Raw genomic sequence first — 19982 nt, forward strand, 5'->3', positions numbered from 1 at the left:
ATTTTTTGAGTCACCGCAAAAGCGGATATACGAAAATTGTAGAGAAGTGAGTCCTCTACAAGTTTTATTTGAACATTTTTTTGATAAAACTAACAGGGGGCAATATAATTGTCAATAAAAATGTTCAACCCCAAATTGACGGCATTTTTTTGGTTGTAACTTTCTTTCCTTGACAGCTATTAAAAAAATTTTCAAACAAAAGTTGTAGCAAATACTTTTTCCTACAAAACTAAAAAAAAGGAAAAAGATTCGACCAATAGGAGCCGAGATATCCAAACTTACCCCTATTTTGAAGATGGCCGCCGACGCACAGGGAAATTTTGTTGGAACTTTGTGAATTCGGGCATCTCCTATGACCTTCTACTCACCCTCAAAAAATTGGCTTGTCTATCCGTTTTGTAGATATTCGGTGTTTTTGATACTATTTTACTGGACTACAATGCCAAGTCCAAATGCAAATTCAAGACTAACATTGTACGATGATGTTATAGCACAATGATTAATGGGCGATCAGAGTAAATTGCAACATTCTAAAAAAATGAATAAGATCAATGCATTTTCGACCCGATAATTGGAAAAGGTGATCGTTAGGCCCGTCCAATTGTTGGGAATTTAGGAACGTTGCTCGTTTAGTTATAGTAGAACACAGACTTCTCGTTTCACGATAATTTTGTGACGTTATTTTTCAAGGTGAATTGCCAGCGACCTACAACAATACGATCTGTTTCGCTATTCGACACTATTATGATCGTTCGCGTGTCTTCCCTCGTTTACATTCAATTTTAAGCCACTTTTGCCCACTCCTTAAACTCAGCATAACAGGCTTTATGATCGTACGCAGATAACTGCGATGCACCATACAACCCAAACATTCGAACTTGTTAGCAAAAGTCAACGTCCGAAAGATTCCTATTCGGATTCTATTTTTCTTTCTAATATGTGTGATAAAATTTTATATAAGACATATTCTTATTTCGATATTTTGGTTGTCGCGATCGTAGCTGTGCCATTAATACCTTAATACTGTAGTGTTTTTAAGTACAAAGCTGATTTCGGCCGGTTCCGCATATTTCGCAAATTTTTAACAAATATCAAGAAGCAAAGGACAACAAACAAAATATTTTCCGTTTCAGAGTTTTAAATAAATCTAAATATATTTCCATACTTTCATCGTTCGATATATATATATTTTATCTTAATATTGTTATTATAATGTTAAATTGAATGATCTAATTAAACGCATACTCTAATTAAATGCACACCTCTATCTATATATTCACTAGTAGAATATTTGCTTGTAAAACACTGTTGGTAATTGTTCTCGGTTTGATTACTGTAATCTTATGATCGACACACGTAATACCTGTTCGGCACGTAGAGCGCGTGGTAATTTATAATTGAAGGTTACTGTCATTGCACGCATTGTAGGATCATATTAAAGTAGGCACTAATAGAACTATCAAGTATATCATATTTCGACCATGAATTATTCATAGTACTTAAACGTCCAGAATTTTCTCGATATTATTCTTATATTATGATATACAAATATATATGCAAAAAAATATTGTCTCTCATATATTCCAGGAATTCCTCTGGAATAACGAACTGATAAAATCTAAATAGAATGTATTATACAATAGCAGAGAGAATGTATTATATAATCTTTTCTCATTAGTTTCTAATAAAAATTTTATATCGATAAATTTTATTAATCTATTATTATAACTAATATTTATATTCTGTTATTATTTTATATTAAAAAATAATTAATTTTTTCGTTAAATGGCATCAAACATTTTGCACAATTTGTATACGATAAAATATTATTATATAAAATAATATAATCTATTTGTCTACATGTATTTTAATTTACTCATAATATATTAACTAAAATAAACGCAAAATTATTATTTGACATGAAATTTTATATTGAGGGTACTTTCCATTAGTCCGCTCCCTTTTGGTGCAAAATATATTTTCTTCCAACATACGTTCGATATTTCTCTCGCTGCTTTTATCACGCGTACAGTGTCTCCAGTAATATGTACAAGGCACACAATAAGGATAGTCTTCGTTGTCACGTTATCCGACACGCTGCAACATTCATTCACTATGTAGCGGTGCATTGATGTCGATCGCTTGGTTTATGCGCGCATCAGGCGCACCTTTATAAAGAGCAGTTGGTCACATGTTTACGCAACAGGTTTACGGGGAACCATATTGAGGCGAGTCGAGATATATTCCATAAGAGTACACAAGGGAAAAATCAGTATGGATTCGCAAGAAACCGCGAACAGTATGGCCCAATCTGCTCCGGGTCATGAAGAAAATATGGTAAGCAACGAAAACGACAAGATGTTATATATCAATAGATCGAATTCGATAATCATTAACAATAAAAAGATCTGCCGCTACGATGATAAGACGCGTGTGCTTAGATTATATTTTTATTACATTCTCTATATCTACCGGTGTAACCGTTTATAATTATAAATCGCTCAATCACAATACGGTGAAGAAAATTGCAACTTGTCTGAGAGGATAACGAGAAGTTTGCCTGCTAACGTAACGTGCTCTATGTAGAGCGTCGCTCGAAACGATAGTCATTCGTGGCTCGATCCCATAACGACGAGCCGAAAGTAAAACGGTGGCAGGCACGGTAGAAACGGCACGGCGAGACGTCACCAACCCGCATTTTATCAAAAGATCGATAAACTCAGGGCCACTATCACAAATTTCGACTGCCATCGGTGTCTCTCTCTAGTCCCTCTTTTGCGCGATTTCTACATTGTTATCATCGTACAAAATACGATGTTATCTTTGTGCGGATTAGCTCGCAACACGAAATGTCACATGTTATAAATTAACTAAATTGAATTGAAAATACGATGATGACAGCGAAGGATGTTTAACGTTGTTCAGACGCGTTATGCAAAATAACGCCGAGAAAGTCAACGGTAGACCCGTGTCGTAAGTTAACGGTTCGGATAACACAGGGAATTAAGCAAATGTCTGTACACAATGCAGTTTGCAATTCGAATCGTAACGCGACAAAAAGATCGATGGGCCTAAGGTCAGGGTTAATACTGTCGATCGCAATTTACTATGTTGCACTGATAACCTTCAGTTTCGTTTCTTCATGTGGCGATATTGTTCGAGATTAAAAATCGGATTATAATCACGTTGCGAGCATGTTTTCGATGCCAAAAAACAACGGGGTATGGTATTTATATATACATAATATATCAAAATTTCGAGAGTTAAAATAGTATAGCTTATTCATAAATCTGTCTAATGAAAAAAAATAATATTAGCAACACACATAAAACGTAAATAGGAAACCAAGAATAATTATACTCATAAGTTTATTCGCATTCATGAAATTAAATTAAAAAATTTAATTTCATGAATTAAATTAATTGTATTCATGAAAATTAAATACTCCATATCTGTCTTTGAACAAAATAGTATGATGTGGATTCTCGTACAATTGTAATTCTAGAATTAAAAACGAACTTTATTGACTTAAGATATAGCGCAAATGCATCAGAACTATCTCTACAAGCTCATCGGTTCTTTATAAAATTGATTTATCATAGCAAATCACCGTCGAGCACATGTTCTTGTGCAAGTATACGCGACACGAGCTATTCTTCCGCAGGTGAAGCCAAACGTTCTTTCACCACCGCAAGGCTTTCAGGCGAGACCGCAAGGTCCGCCACCGTCTCCCAGAAATTCGATAAATAATGGTCCCATAGGCGCACCTCGACCGGGACAACCATTACGCCGATTGGACAGTCGTTCTTCCTTAGGTCCGTCGCCGGCCTCGGGTCAATTCGTACAGCATAGACCTTACGGTCCGCCGAGACCACCAGGGAGCTCCTTCCCTCCAAGGTCACTGCAACCCGGTCAACTGTCTCCGCAGAATCCGCTGTATCCCTCGAATCAACGTTTCGTGTACTCCCCGGGGATCCGCGGTCCCCCACCGCAAGGTGCAGGAGGTCAACGACCACCCTTCGCCGGTAATCAGCAGGTGTATCAGGTGCAACAGCAGCAACAACAGCAGCAGCAGCAGCGAGGCAGCAACGATCCGCGATTTCAACGACCTGATATCGCGCCCGAAAACGGGCCGCGACGACCTAGTCAAGAATCCGTTTTCCCCAGGCAGTTACTGAGAAATGACTCATTGCTGAGCCTGCAACGACAGCATCTTTCGTCAAACGAGGAGATCAAGCAGCCGACACGACCGCGCATTGTCATCGAAAAAATGGCGGATATAAACGAGACCAACGTTGATAAACCAGAGAGTTATCTACAGAGAAAGAAGTCTGACGTCCATGAAAACGGTGAAAATGACGACGATGACGATGTCGTGATGGATAACGAGAAGTCACTGCGACACAATCAGGATGGTGTTCCCGAGGGACTGGTAAACGGCTCTAAGTCACCCTCAATCCCAACAAAACCCATGATCCGACCAGGAACGGCCACTATCGAAAAACCGAGTAAATATCATGATAAAATATCGAAAGAATTTGCTGAGGATACGGCATCGATAATTTCTCAAAGCAGACCTTCCTCTGCAGTAAATGATGATAAAGAAGAAAGAAAAGACGAAAAACTCTTTAGCAGACCCCCATCAAGTAAAGAGATTGATATTGTCGAGAATTTGACGGAAGATTTTACAAGAGATGAAGTAAATGTACTGCTCGTCGACGACTTAATGAATAATAAAACATCTCGACCACCGAGCGGTATGTTGCCATCCGAACTAATTGAAGAAATTGAAGAAATTCAAAAGCCAAGCAGTCCGTATAACGATAATGCATTCGGGAACATTGAACAGAGCTTGAAGACTCCTCCAAAATCTTCCGACAATTCGCGTTCTATCACACCATCTTATCTGGACACGCCTCAGAACGCAGAACAGGCAATATCGAGGACTCCATCCAGGACCTCGGACATGTCACGTTCCAGCACCCCGGCGCACCTGGACGCACCCGAAAACGCGGAGCAGAATAAAACTCCCGATAAGTCGCGTTCCAGCACTCCGGCAGGATTGGAGCCTCACGGAAATGCGGAACAGGAATCGAAAACGTTGATCAAGACGCCGGATAAGTCGCGCGCGAATACCCCAGCCGAATTGCAGCTGCTTGGAAATGCGGAACAAGAATCAAAAACGCCGATGAAGACGCCGGATAAGTCGCGCGCGAATACCCCAGCCGAATCGCAGCTGCTTGGAAATGCGGAACAAGAATCAAAAACACCGATCAAGACACCGGATAAGTCGCGCGCGAATACTCCAGCCGAACCGCAGCTGCTTGGAAATGTGGAACAAGAATCAAAAACGCCTATCAAAACGCCGGATAAGTCGCGCGCGAATACTCCAGCCGAATCGCAGCTGCTTGGAAATGCGGAACAAGAATCAAAAGCGCCTATCAAGACGCCGGATAAGTCGCGCGCGAATACTCCAGCCGAATCGCAGCTGCTTGGAAATGCGGAACAAGAATCAAAAGCGCCTATAAAGACGCCGGATAAGTCGCGCGCAAATACTCCAGCCGGATCGGAGCCGCCTGGAAACGCGGAACAAGAATCGAAAACGCCGGATAAGTATTCGCGCGCGAGTACTCCAGCTGCTCAACTGGCACCATCTCCAAATGCGGAGAAAGAACCGCATCTAACCCCGACAAAGGTGTCCGACAAGTCGCGCTCGAGCACGCCAGCCGGAATAGAATCGAGTGATGGCGAAACTTCCATTGAGAATCCACAGCACGACAAATCTGGCAAAGATACTCTACAAGTGAGAGAGTCCAGCAGACCGGCCTCGTCTACCTTGCGTTCGCCTAACTCAGCGATCGGCAAAGACGGCAAGTCGTCACCGAAATCACCGAGATCACCTACGATACCGGAGGGTCAAGGTAAATTATCGATAGCGGGGTCAGTAATCTCGCCAAGATCGCCTGAAGGCGTGAAGGGCTTCGATAACGGGGAACAAAGGTCGTTATCTTCCGGCGGTAGCCCTCGATTGTCGAAGTCTCCGAAATCACCCGCAAAACAGACAGAGGCTGAGAAGAAAAAGAAAACGTCCTTTGTCGAAACCACCGTCAAGAAATCGGTAGAAATAGCGGACACGGAACCGATCCTGACTGCAACATCTCCGTCGAAGTCTACCGCTCCAACGACCAAAACTCCACATCCGCAAACACCGGCGAAACCGGACGACGAGAAAAAGTCTCCGAAGAAAAAAGGTTCTTGTGTTTACGCGCGGAATAAAAGGCGAAACATGAATACGAAACATTAATTCGTTCGCTTCGCGAACATCAGTTCGTTCGATTTGTCTGTATTTACTCGTTAAGAAAAATTCAAGCGCACTATTTTTCCGTCTTTTAATTCGGCAAATTTAATATTAAAATATACGATATATAGATTTCACTATAAAATTAATTTTATACAAGAAACTATATTTCTATATTTCTATAATATACGTATTTGAAACAAATTGATTTATAAGAAACTTGATTATTACAACTTTATTGATTACTACTACTTCTGTATTCGAGATTATCGAGATTTTGCTTCGGTGCGACACAGCTCTGTCGTATGCATGCCTCCAATTAATCATTGCGATGTATTAATATATTATTTTTCTTTCCACAGCGATTCAAAATGGCAGCGAATCGCAAGCTAATGCGGTAAATATCTTACGTTACACTTATTCTCTGCCTTTTTCCACAATTCTTATATATCATACGACATATCAAAAGTATTATTTTCTTTCACGACGAATTTTCAAATTATTCCAAATAGGCATCGACTGCAAATGGAGTAGCAGAATCGCCAACCAAAAGATCTAAAGAAAGCGACAAGAGATCGACGGCTGGATCGCCTACGAAATCACCTAGCAAATCTGTTAAATCATTACCGCGAACTCCCGACACGCCTTCGTCAACTGCCCAGGAGAAAAAAAGTAAGTAGTTTTTGTTTCGTTAATTTAACAACGGACTGACCTATATCTCATGTGAGCAAAATCTTATGTCACGCCATCTCGACACAGTAAGACGTTTGATTAATAGCCTAATAATTCCGACGTATAGTCCTGGTTTTATATAAATATAATCGCATCTCTTTTACATCGCTGAGAAATTGGACTGAATGCCCTAGAAAGAATTAGAGTAAGAAAAATATTTAAAAAGTCAAACTTTACTTCACTAACGTAACATCTGTTCCAATAACCGTGTATCTTCTAATCATACAGAAGTACCGATGAACAAAGTTCAAGTTGGCGCTGCGCCTTCCCCGAATCTGAAGACTGTGCGATCGAAAATCGGTTCTCTGGACAACGCGAGTTATAAACCGGGCGGCGGCAAGGTGAAGATAGAGAACAGGAAGCTGGACTTCAGCAAAGCGCAACCGAAAATCGCCGCGAAGAATGATAAATACATGCCTAGCGGTGGCGACAAAAAGGTTCATCCCTTTCGAAATCATTATTAAATTAATTAATTTATTAACAATAATATATACTTTTTTATTAAAATATCTTTGTTTTTTTTTCTTATTGACATACGTTTAGAAGTATTATACAATACATTGAGAAGATATTGACTATAACTATCGTCAAATTTTTCAATCGTAGATCTCTCAAGTAAAACTTCAATGGAATGCTAAGCCCAAGGTCGGCTCCTTGGAAAATGCAACTTACAAGCCAGGCGGTGGTGACAAGAAAATCGAGACGGTAAAACTCGATTTCAAAGACAAGGCGAAACCTAAAGTCGGATCCAAAGAAAATGCGAAACATATTCCTGGTGGCGGCGCCGTTAAGGTGAGACCCACTGCTCGAGAATTTGATTACGTATTTACAATCTGTAGTTTAAAAACCAATGTTTATTGCAACCAGTTATATAACCAAATATATTAATCACTTTCTTATTTTTTTATGATACGTTCTTATGCAAAGAATCGTTTAGTAAGAATCCTTTAATCGAGATCCCTAGTTGAAATATAAAGCATTATCATCTTTTATTTTTATGCTTTAATTAATAATATTAGCATGTAACCATATCATTTTTGCATCATATTTAAAAACAATTAAGTTTGGAAATAATCATTAGTAACTTAACGCATGCAGTTATATGTATGCCTTTACATTTACATTTTAATTAATATTTTTACCGTTAGTACATATTTTATAATTATCTGGACGGAGGAGTAATACAGCTGCTGTTTATTACTATAGATCATTGCATATAAATTCTTATATTTACGCAAATATTACTTCTTCATTAATTGCAGATGGCTTCATTGGAATAGAATCCATTACAAATGCAATGCTCGCTTCGTTCATTATGCCACAAAAGCATCTAAGATAATTATTCAGTAATACATTATTTAAATTTCATTGAATGAATTGCATGCGGAATGCTATTTCGGATATGCGGACAATTCATACTTTAAAGCGAAGTTAATAAGTTTTCAGGTTGAATAATCCAATGATCCACACACAACTTGGAATTTATTAATTTTACTTTACAAGCGTCCAAATTTCTAGACCAAGAATAATATATGGTTTGTCGATTCTATCGCATATGAATTCGTTGATGACTTTAAAGTTCGAATCAAAAAATATTGCCATTGGAAGCTACAAAATGACTTGTACTGAATTGTACTAATTCGTATGCATGTGTCGTCTCTTGTCATTATTAACAAGTCATTGTTATTTTTTGGTGTTCAGTCTGCGACTCCACCTAAGACACCGCAGGAAACGAAGAACGACGTAAGTACGTTATACACAGCTAACGGAATAGTGTACGAATTATGCATACCATAAATGTGTCGCTTTCTATATCTTTTTCTTCATCCCGTGTTTTCATCCATCTGGTCTGGCCTTCGTCTGATTGTGACATCTTGAAAGGCCAAAAATTAATTTCTTGTATTTCATCGCGAAATCGTGGAGGTAAAATCAATACACGTAAAAAAACAAACACGATTAAATAAAAACGCGTCTGCATATATCGCGTACGTCAATAATCTTCCCTGGAAATCGCTATTTATAATCAGTGTAATAGATCGCGGCCAGTTTACTTCCACGATTTACGAGATACGAAAATGTGCTTATCATTACTTTGCAATCGGTAAAGTTCTATCTATATCGCTGGATATAGACGTAAGTAAAATGTATACATTGGATGGAAAATTTAAGCATGTTTTTGCATGTTTCCAAATTTATATATTTAGATTTTAGACTCTTCAGTTCAATATCATTTACTTTCTGTTATATACATATATCGCGCTTTTAACCCATTCTTAATTATATTGAGCCAGCAAATATATCGTAAATGAAAAAGAAATATATTATATTACTGTTTGTTCGACTATTTGAAAAACAAAAATGTAAAAAATCTCTTATTTTTCAGCTTTTTTTTTTTATTTCCACTGTCTCCTCTAATCGCTTATTAAATAGGATTTTATCAACGGACAAATAATATGGCGTGTCGTACCTTCTTTCAGATCCCGACGCAAAAAATAGATATCAAGGCCGAAAGTAAGATCGGTTCAATGGACAATGTGAAGCATAAGCCGGGCGGTGGCGAAAAAAAGATTTTCAACGATAGAGACTATCTTCGGCAAACGAGTTCCAACGTGGAAAGCTTGAACGGTAGCGGATCTCAGGTATGTGTGCAAAATATAAAAAGTCTTGAGAATAATTTTGTCACAAAATTCTTTCCGACTTTTGCACGCGACGGACGCTCCGACGTGTTCTTTTCACAATTTTTGGTGGAACACATCGCGATAATGAAAAATTCTAGTTCAATAAGATGATATTGCTTCTCGAGATTTTTCGCATATAACATTTGTGCATCACGTTGCTTAAACACGCGTTGCATGCGTCTTCGCAATACAGCACACGCTCAATATCATGGACCTACACCTATAGATAAATAATATGTCACAAAAATAAATATGTAAATAAAACAATATTCGCGAAACATAGAGTTTGTAGGATATTTAGCTATTTTAGGAATTAGAGTTTATTGATTCACTTTAGTTACAAATTTTATTTTGCGAAAGGACAAAATCGTCCACTGATTAGGCTGATTTTTGCATCCATTCTTACAGGAATACGAATGTATAACGCTTTCTTCAATGCCTTTCTCTCTTATTTTTAAAATTACATTCTACTGATACTATTTCTACTGGTTGTTACCTTCGCAAAAGTGCGCCTATCGTGAAATTACAATCTTCATAAAGCAGATTATCTGCGCCGCAAAAATGAGCAAGATTAACTGTAGAACAACTACTATCTGTTAGTTAACTCTCTAAATTTTATTTTTAACAAGACAGAAAAGAAAAGACTGTGCAGAACCAGTTGATAAATTACGATTAAAATTAATTAATGTCAAAAAAATCGATCCTAAATCGACTAATGCGCATTAATCAGGATAAGCCGCATGAAATAAAACGGCACACATTGTTGAAACATTATCTAATTGAATTATTAGAATAATGTTTAATGACAATATTGACGGGATTAGATTATCTACGATGGGATTAAAAGAGGGATATTTATCTAGTCAATTTACACAATTCGTAAGGATGCTGCAGGCTTAATCCTGATGTCTTGTGCCCGCAGAGCCCCGTGCCCTCCGGCGCGATCACCAACTCCGGCAAGAATGGCCTGCCAGCCTCGGACGAGAACCTGAACCAGGAATGCTAGGTCACGAAAAGTCGGCCGATAGACCCGCTTTAACTATATCATTTGCATACGATTAATCATGTTTACCTATTCAACCCCCTTTAGAGGACGAACGAGCGCGGTCCTCGCACGCGCCTGATCGAGAGCGATATTGAGACAAAACGGCGCACGGAACTCCTCGGTAAAATGGAGCATTGCGATCGATATCTCTCGTCTACCCGCGAGTGACGGAATTTTTCGCGACGGGCGAACTTAATCAACGAACAAAGCAATATACGTTATCGCATTGATTTGTTGTTAAGTCGAGCGCGAATTCCAAGTGTGCATCTTATCCTGCATTTGCAGCAACTTTTAGTGGTCTTTAGAAAAAAAAAAAAAAAAAAAAATAAAAAAGTCATGAAAAAAAAATCTTTAGAAAAAAAAAAAAAAAACAAATGAATAAGTCATGATAAAAAAAAGAAATATTCTATAATACACACACACACACATAATATATCTTCGTAATATATTTATCGTATCATACATAATAACATCTCTTTTATTACGTAAATACGTAAATCATGAAACACGCAAGAGATGCGAAAAATGACTGAAAAGAATTTTTATTAATATATAGCAGTAAAGGAAAAAAGGGAGATTTAAAAAACAATTTTCACATGCAAACTCTTTATTTTTCTTAAGTAATGGCTTTCTCTGTCGAGCGTTAAATTCTTGTCATACAGCTCCTTCTTGCGATTTTCTTAATCGTTAATACCGACGTCTCTTTTATGCGTCCGCCGTTACTACGTAAATACGAATATTTGCAAGTTATCGATTTTTGATACGCATTTGTGTGCCATAAAAAACTGATATTACGATGCATCACGAGTTTACTATTATCACGTATATCAGGCTGCAATGATACATTCATAATCTATTGCAATGGATCACGCATAGTACGGTATAATCGCTTAAGAAGTTAAATCAATAATACACGATAAGAATAAGAAACGTATCGACGTAAAACGAGTCAAACTATATAAACAAATTCAAATTTCTTATCATACGAAAAACGCGAATATAATGTCATCTTGAATCTTTGTTATTCAATTTACAGTATCGCTGACGGTATCTAATATATAGCGGGTATGATACTGTTTTATTTTTTATTCTCATTTTATTTAATTCACGATATCGCTATAGTCTCTTATTTATTTCTTTACACGTAAATAAAAAATGAAAGTACAACAATCACAAATTCGTGCGTCATTGTTAACGTAGGAAAAGTACCATCACGTGCACGTCCTCTTAAGGGAAATAGACGTTTTAGAAAAAAAAAACATATATTAATTTTCACGTGAGGAAGTCTTAACAACCAATGCGCCTCGGTATCACGCATTATATATGTCGTATTTCACCGTCATGCAGCGACATCGGATAATTGAATCGCGAACGACGGTGCGTAGTTACCGCAAGATATAATTTTCGTTCGACGTGATCGATCTGATGATTTCTGAAGAGACGAGAGACTACAACACAGACAGCAATCTCGATCGACGTAGAATGGATCACGAGAGAGCCAACGCGTTGCACTAATAGTCCATTAATCGTTAAATAACTCTGTAGCTTTTCCGCTCTATCTACATTACGGCCGCGGTTACGATAAAGAGGGGGATCGCGAAATCTGTATCGCACGGAGCTTTTCACGCGGAGTTATCAAGTTAATTAAAATTAATTCGGTGCAACGCGGCCGAGAGAGATTGAGTTAGAGTTTCGGGTAAAAGGAAAAGTGCCAGAAGATAGAGAAGGAGCCGCGTTTAACACGCGGGTGAATCGCGTCGAATCCGCGCGAGACACCCGTCTAAATACACGGGGCTGATTACAGATTGCGCTTGTAGAGAGACGACAGAATATACGAAATATTCGTGTAAACCTTATTGTAGATACGTAATCGATACATACGCTATCCCGTTACACCCTCTACGAATATATAACGTAACACCCCTGATGCGTAAGCATCTGGGGAATGATAATGATGAGTGTACGTCGACGGAGAAGAGAGATCGATGATGAAAAATGTCCGAGTCGCGCGAGATCACGCCAAAAATAGAAATCTCTCACTTACGTCACTACTACCTTTAGGTACCTCGTACAATTTACACGTTGCTAGAAAGAGAGAAGGAAAGAAAGAGAGATATGTATAACACATTATTTACACTATATTGCTTCCACATGAATTATTAAGAGATACTATTTGATTCAATTAACATATTGTGCGACACTTCACGGAGACATAATGATAATTAACATTAAATTAATTGTCGTAATTGTCACGAGTTACCACTTCGTACGAACGCAATAGTGTAACAATTATCCAGCGTATCCTGGACTATGATTGCTGGAGAGGTATTATAATAATATTTTTGTTTTTAAATTTACATTTTCGTTCTTTATTTCTCAACGCTCCCGCCGAACGCATCCTCCGATCTCGTTAAACAAATGGCTGCGTCCCCTTTTATCTTTATAAAAAAAATATATGTAGAATGCAATTTAGCCGCAGTATGTAGAATGCAATTTAGCCGCAAATGTCTATTGCCAGATATAAAACATACATATAAAAATACGTATAATCGTCGTCACGCGATGGGTAACATCCAGGAGTAAGACTTTTGTCCATATTTTATTAAAAAGGTTCCATCAAAGTTGTCCATAGATTCTTTAATTTGTAATGTCCCGCGACAAAAGTTCTTAAAAAAAAATAAATTAATTAAAACTGACTAGCGGACATTTATATCATTTATGAAATTAGTCTTTATTTTTAGAATTAAATTTAATACTCTTTGTGTGTATTATAATAATACAGAAAAAGAGATAAAAGAATACATATCTTCTAATGAAGTCTTTTATAACATATTTCTTTTCTCATATTGTGTGTGCATTTAGGACATAATAAGCTCAGATTTAATTACCGTTTCAAAGATGAGAAATTCAACTTTGCAGAACCTGTCAGTTCTTTCAAAATTAATTACTTCGTGCAAGAGAGATTTACATCGCGAAGATTTAATATCGATATAGACACGATCCTAAAACTAATCCTTGCTGAAGTTTGGCACGAACGGTACCAGCAATCACGAAAATCCTCAATCCTTCCTTACCAATGTCTATTTAGACGTATTTTAGAAAACTTACCACTTTAAAAGGATAATACGCACAGCGTGTGAATCACCCTCACAATTCACCTCCAAGGTCTGCAAAAGCATCGCCATCACTCACCGCCTGCCAGTCAAGAGGTCAGTCTGCACACACTATGTAATTTTTGGTAACAAGAGGGATGCATCCAGTATTAGAGCTCACTGAATAATCAATGTACATTACTAGATGCATCCGAATACATTAAATTATCCAAGTGCATTGTGTTTTCCACTTATCGAATGTTTAAAAATAAATTATCGTCACAATTCCAGCCTGAGACTCCCGTGAATGATCGCCACTTTCCAAACGATTCAAAAATGGGCGACAATGAGATACTCCAGCCTCAACCGCCACCCTCCACGCCGACCAAAGCACGTGGCGTCACATCACCCTCGTCCATTGTAACACCCCGAGCCGTTAGAAGCGGTTTGGCCAAATCTCCGGAATCCACAACGCCCAGAAGGCAACTCGTGCAAGAGACGGAGGGTCTAACCCTCGCGAACGGACGAGCATCCAAAACACCCTCGCCAGATGCGACGAATGACAGAAACACACCGAAGGGTCGCTCGCCAACCGCCCCGCGTCCACCCAGCAGCTTGCGCGTTAAATCCGCCAACGATAAGTCCTCCCCCAACACTCCTAGAAAAACATCCCCCGGTACACCGGGCAAAACGTCTCCCGGCACATCTAGCAAGACGTCTCCCGGCACACCTAGTAAGACGTCTCCCGGCACACCTAGCAAAACGTCTCCCGGCACACCTAGCAAAACATCTTCCGGCACACCGAGAAAAAGCCCGTCGCCCAGAGAGTTGCGTCTTCCGAAACTCGCATCTTCGCCGATACCACAAGAAGCAAGTCCAGCAGCTCCCGAAACTCACTCGAAAATTACTTTACCCAAACTGATCGAACCATCCTCGAAAGCTGCCCGAATGGCGTATTAGAATAAAAAATACGACAGGCTTTCTAGCACTTATGTTAGCACAAGATATCTCAGATAACTCGCATTTTCTTTCTGCCGCTTTTTTCGATCCATTGGAAATCGATTTTTCTTTAAAAAAATCTGAGTTTTTGTCACAACTTTTTTAAAGTAAAATATTTTTATTTGTTTATAGTTCTAGAACTTAATCTCTCGTAAATATAAAATCTATTGACGTCTCAATATTTTTATATTCAGAAAAAAATTACTTCAAATTAACTCATAAACTCGTATCTCGTATATAAAAGCAAATGCAAGGATGCTTGGAGCATCTTGTACATTTTATGAAAGTGAGTGCAAAAAGTAATAATTTAGAGAACAAATAACAGTAGAAAATCAGTAAAAAATTATACTTGCCAGAGTAGATGTTTTCTTTTTATTGACTAATATAATTCTAATATAAAAGTTTAAAAAAGTAAATTTTTCTATCATAGAGAGAAAGAGAGAAATAATCTCTTAATCAAATATTAATAGATTCGATTCGAAAGTAAACTGATAATTCATGGCAAAACGGAATAAGGACTTGATCTTCTTTGCAAGTCTTATATTTTCCCAACTAAATCGTTAATTTTTCCAACCCCGTATCTTCCACCGTATGGAAGATTAACTTTTAACGGGTGTTGGAAACAAAAGTGCCAGATAGATATATCACTGACCTTTGTTAATTATTAACGCGATATTATTTTTATGTCACAAATATTTCTAATATTCATTTATTATTTTATTTTTAATAAAAATCAGTAGTATATATGAATAATTCTCAAAAAAATATTTTTTGATTATAAATTTTTTTATAAAATATCCTTAACAATTTGTTTATGAACCAATAACTTCTATGCTTAATATCGTGCAACTTTCGAAAATACATGGAGAAGTAAAAAAGATATATTATAATGTTTGAAAAATATAATTTAAATATGCGCATATATATTGCAATGAGTGGGAAATTAAAAGGAAATATGGAAAATAAAGCGAGGAAAAAATTAATATATATGAGATTTATAGAGAAGTAAAAATATATATATATATATTTAAACTATATCGTTTCATATATAATTGAACACACTTGCAGTACAAAGTTATCTCCTTGCAAAATTATTTTGCGTTTAATCGAGTTTTATATAAAAACCTATGTAAATACAGTACACGTCAGTTGGTCATAAACCTATGTCAGTTTTTCTTTGGCAGTGGAGGTGGAATTAATTTAACTCCAACGAAATAAGGATGACTCAATCCTTTTCTTGCCGTTATCCTCTGATTAGGATCGTATGTCAGCATATTCTACAAACATAAAAAAAAACATGAATCCCAATGAGCGCTTCGGCGAAATAAAGCTTTTTCTCTATCCTTACTGAAATTAAATCTTTGGCATCGTCATCGAAAGTGGGCAAAACGTCGCCTAAATTATTCGCATCCCATCTCGGAAATCTGGATGTATAATCCGGAAGCTGAGTCACTCCTGGCCAGATTGTTTCGTCTGGCGTACCGAGCATGCGAAATATCCTAAACAATTGATCTATCTCGGAGTCGCCGGGAAATAGAGCTCTCCTAGTTGCCTATAAAGATCGTATTGTCTCGTAAAAAAACTATGATTATATACGCGATACAACGTGCTTTCGCGCAGTTTTCACGTACCATTTCGGCGAATATACAGCCAAGACTCCATATATCCAGCGCGCAAGTGTACAATTTGGTTCCTAAAAGCACTTCCGGTGCCCGATACCAAAGCGTGACAACCTCGTGCGTATAAGTTCGCACGGGAACGCCGATCATTCTGGCTAATCCGAAATCGGCCAATTTTATATGACCTTCTCGATCTATCAATAGATTCTGCGGTTTTAAATCTCTGTGCAATATACAACGGAGATGACAAAACGAAATTGCTTTCAATAATTGGTAGAGATAACTCTGTAACACAATGCAAAACCAACTCGTCTTAAAATGCACACGTACTACTAGCATCGAATCTATAAATGTGTATGTATCCCCGATCCGATACCTTGACGAGCGCTGGTTCTAAACCTCCTTTAACGGAGTCAAGCAACTTTTTGAGATCCTGCTGCAGAAATTCAAAAACGAGGTATAGATGGTTGTTACCGTCTACGACATCGAACAATTGTATGATGTTTGGATGTGCGAGGTCTTTCAATAACGATATCTCTCGTATAGCGGTAGACGGGACGCCTTCTCTTTCCATGATTTAAAGAAACACTAATTAAACAAAAATGTGCATGACTATACCTGATTTTAAAATACTAAAAAATATCTTTATAGAAAAGTTTTCTTTTGTTTTTTTTAACAGTACCGATATTTCTCATTCAAATCAATTACACTCACGAATTGATTATAAACATTTACAATAAACACAATATTTAGAACATCAAAGTGGAAAACACATATTGTATAACAACATAAAAGCAATTCTGTTAATTTCTGTTAATCCTTCCCAAGAAAAACTGTTATCTCTAGTGAGATTGTAAGAAATATATATAGATATATATATGTATGTTCTTATCCCAAAAATAATTCTAATAAGAAAAACATGTCTTATTAAATTATTATAAAATTACATAATGTATCACATAAAAAATACCAAATAAAAAACCAGGCGAGCATAGCATAATGGGACAAGCTGAATAATGTGGTGCTACGAAAATTAGTGTAACGTGGCCCCCGCAGATTCAGCTGACCCCAATATGCAGGTTGTTAGCAGTGTGTTAGCAGTGTGCACAAGCAAAAAGCCCAGCTGATATTGCAGTTCTGCAAACTGATAATTTTCAACATATATAGATAAAGGCCGAAATTAATTTTACCATATCAATTAAGTTAATCAACATTTATATCTTATCGAAAAATTGGCTATTAAAATTTGTGGGGATACATTATCAAATATCTAAAATTAGGGTATTGAAACATGCTTATGGGTTTATGTATAAGTTAGAGATAATTAATATTATAACCCGCTTATATATATATATACACAAAAAGATACAATGATACAAATTTTCCAAAATTTGGCAAAGAAGATTTCTTGTTAAAATAATTTTCAAATATCCTTATGTTTACAATCTTCGAAATTGATGTTTTTATATACAACTTATATATAAGTTAAGAATGTAAAGTGTGTACTTTTTATTAAAATGTTATCAAGCATCAAAAACAGCAGATATTAATAGTAGTTATGGAAATTCTGCGCTAGATTAATGAAAGCTCTTAATGATCAAATGCTATATGAGTCTGGATCTAAATAAATCAAAGAATATTATAAAAAGAAGAAACATATGCTTTCCTCCAAAACAAGCAAGTACAATAAATTAATAATTAAATTAAAGAAGTTAATTACTTTTCATTAAAGGTATAAGAAAAAGTACTTTGTGTACATTATTCCTCTATTTTAAGATACACTTCACAATCAATGACAAGAAGATCATTAAGGGTACAATACAGCAAATTTCTTGAAAAATTTGACAATTAACTCAACAATTTCCCATTGTGATGCTTATATGTACACGTTCCTTTATCCAAAAATATTCTGCCAAATTTCTAACACAACACATTTATAACAAGATTATTATAAAAAGATTCATTAAAAAATTTCGAAGAGATGCGTCTCTGACCCAAACGTTTTCCCGGGGAAAGTTTCGCGGAATTTCATTTGTCAGAGTCAGAATTCATGATTCACCCTGGCATGTTTAAAAACACATAGTGACATCCTAATGAGATGAAGGAAGCGGGATAGATGCGTAAAGCGACGTACGTCTCTAATCGAATCTTCTTGAGCGCCACCAGCTTCCCGGTGAGCTTGTCCCTGGCCTTATAGACAACTCCATACGTTCCCTCCCCTATCTTCTCGATCTTCACGAAGTTGTCCATAACCTCACCGTTGCCGCGCTCGTCCTCGTTGCGAGCTCGTGGACGCTGCTCCTCTCCGGCCAGGGCCGTCGCGCCTTCCCTTAACAATTCCGTCGTCGACGCCGTCGTTGATGTGCGTCTCTCCTCTTAGATAGATATGCGGGATCTCGAAGATGATTAACCACAACCCTCCTCGTCGACGAAGCCGTTTTATCGCGCTTGTTTATCAACACGGCGGGACACGTATTACGCACAATCCGAATGCGATATGGTGGCCATTTTTATTTTTTAGGAGGGATGGAGAAAGAGAATCGATAGCATGAATCGATGGACGTTGGCTGCTCGAGATCGATGGTCGTTAACCTGCGTTAAATAATCGACAACGTAACCGGGTGAATGAACTCTAGTGTATGTGTATATTTATTTTTACATATCTTAAGATAAATATAAATAATTTTTATTATTGATTGCAAAAATTAATCGTAAAAAAATTAAAACATATATTTGTTTTATAATTTTTAGACAAAATTTCAAGAATTATGCATCAAGAGAAAAATATTTTCACGCAACATTGAATAAATATACATCTGAGAGATTGACATCTTTTATTTATTTATCACAATCACTATACGTGGAAAGTTCTAACAATTGACTCAATTACTTAGTCTGTTTGATATTCTGTTAGTGTCACAAGTGCAATAGAGCATATATTTTTTTCTTATTTTACAATCAAAATTTTCTTTTAATTTCGTACGCGCTTAACATTTGAAACTATCTGTCTTCTATTGAAATATATTTTATATATGAACTTTGAAAACTACAATCAGTTCCATTTATTTCACATTCTGAATAGAACGCGTGTGTCTGCAACATTTCGAATTTCCACGTATGTATCTCTAAAAGGATGTACATATAGGATCAAGACATTTTTTTTTATGTAAGGAGATAAGTCGAGTATAATTCAAATATGATTTCCATTGATCACCAACATGTACATGATTTTCATCACACCTTTAAGATTGTCGGTATTTAAATCCTTTCGCACGTATCAGATTTTGATTTCAGAAAATGCATTACACATAGATAATATAATTATGTCTCTAACATCATTTTTCTGTTACACAGGAATGCGAATCATTCTCATATGTGATTTTCGTCGAATTCCTTTCGATTGTTCTTAGAGTTATACGTTTCTTAATCATTTAAATCTAATTACGAATATATATTTTATATATATATATAATGTGATTATGATACGATATTTAGATAAAAATATGTATATAGGAATTA

General features: G+C 36.9%; 3 protein-coding genes across 6 annotated transcripts in view; 2 read left to right on the forward strand and 1 right to left on the reverse strand.

Moving 5' to 3' along the window:
* The window catches only part of LOC115234646 (microtubule-associated protein tau), a 46536-nt gene extending 35443 nt beyond the window's left edge, over nucleotides 1-11093 (forward strand). The window contains exons 1-9 of one of the 4 annotated variants that reach the window (XM_029805862.1): nucleotides 1995-2337; nucleotides 3665-6251; nucleotides 6661-6695; nucleotides 6811-6970; nucleotides 7259-7467; nucleotides 7637-7822; nucleotides 8732-8773; nucleotides 9508-9669; nucleotides 10631-11093. In XM_029805862.1, the coding sequence (XP_029661722.1) occupies nucleotides 2275-2337; nucleotides 3665-6251; nucleotides 6661-6695; nucleotides 6811-6970; nucleotides 7259-7467; nucleotides 7637-7822; nucleotides 8732-8773; nucleotides 9508-9669; nucleotides 10631-10714 (3528 nt within the window). In that variant the 5' untranslated portion in view covers nucleotides 1995-2274 and the 3' untranslated portion in view covers nucleotides 10715-11093. Of the gene's footprint in view, nucleotides 1-1903; nucleotides 2338-3664; nucleotides 6252-6660; nucleotides 6696-6810; nucleotides 6975-7258; nucleotides 7468-7636; nucleotides 7823-8731; nucleotides 8774-9507; nucleotides 9670-10630 lie in introns of those variants that run through there. The other 3 variants (XM_029805864.1, XM_029805863.1, XR_003883946.1) reach the window with 3 other exon arrangements.
* Nucleotides 11094-11115: 22 nt separating this feature from the next.
* On the forward strand, nucleotides 11116-15653 carry LOC115234648 (proteoglycan 4-like). The gene has a single exon (XM_029805867.1). It carries the CDS (start codon nucleotides 14104-14106, stop codon nucleotides 14803-14805), a length of 702 nt encoding a protein of 233 aa, XP_029661727.1. The 5' UTR covers nucleotides 11116-14103; the 3' UTR covers nucleotides 14806-15653.
* Nucleotides 15654-15853: 200 nt separating this feature from the next.
* On the reverse strand, nucleotides 15854-18837 carry LOC115234651 (cyclin-dependent kinase 2-like). Its single transcript, XM_029805872.1, has 5 exons — nucleotides 18598-18837; nucleotides 16840-17035; nucleotides 16476-16748; nucleotides 16193-16396; nucleotides 15854-16121 (listed from the first exon to the last, which is right to left on the reverse strand). Exons 1-5 carry the CDS (start codon nucleotides 18711-18713, stop codon nucleotides 16011-16013), a joined length of 900 nt encoding a protein of 299 aa, XP_029661732.1. The 5' UTR covers nucleotides 18714-18837; the 3' UTR covers nucleotides 15854-16010.
* Nucleotides 18838-19982: the final 1145 nt, after the last annotated feature.

The sequence above is a fragment of the Formica exsecta genome, unplaced genomic scaffold (assembly GCF_003651465.1).
Source record: "Formica exsecta isolate Colony F162 unplaced genomic scaffold, ASM365146v1 scaffold201, whole genome shotgun sequence".
Lineage (NCBI taxonomy): Eukaryota > Metazoa > Arthropoda > Insecta > Hymenoptera > Formicidae > Formica > Formica exsecta.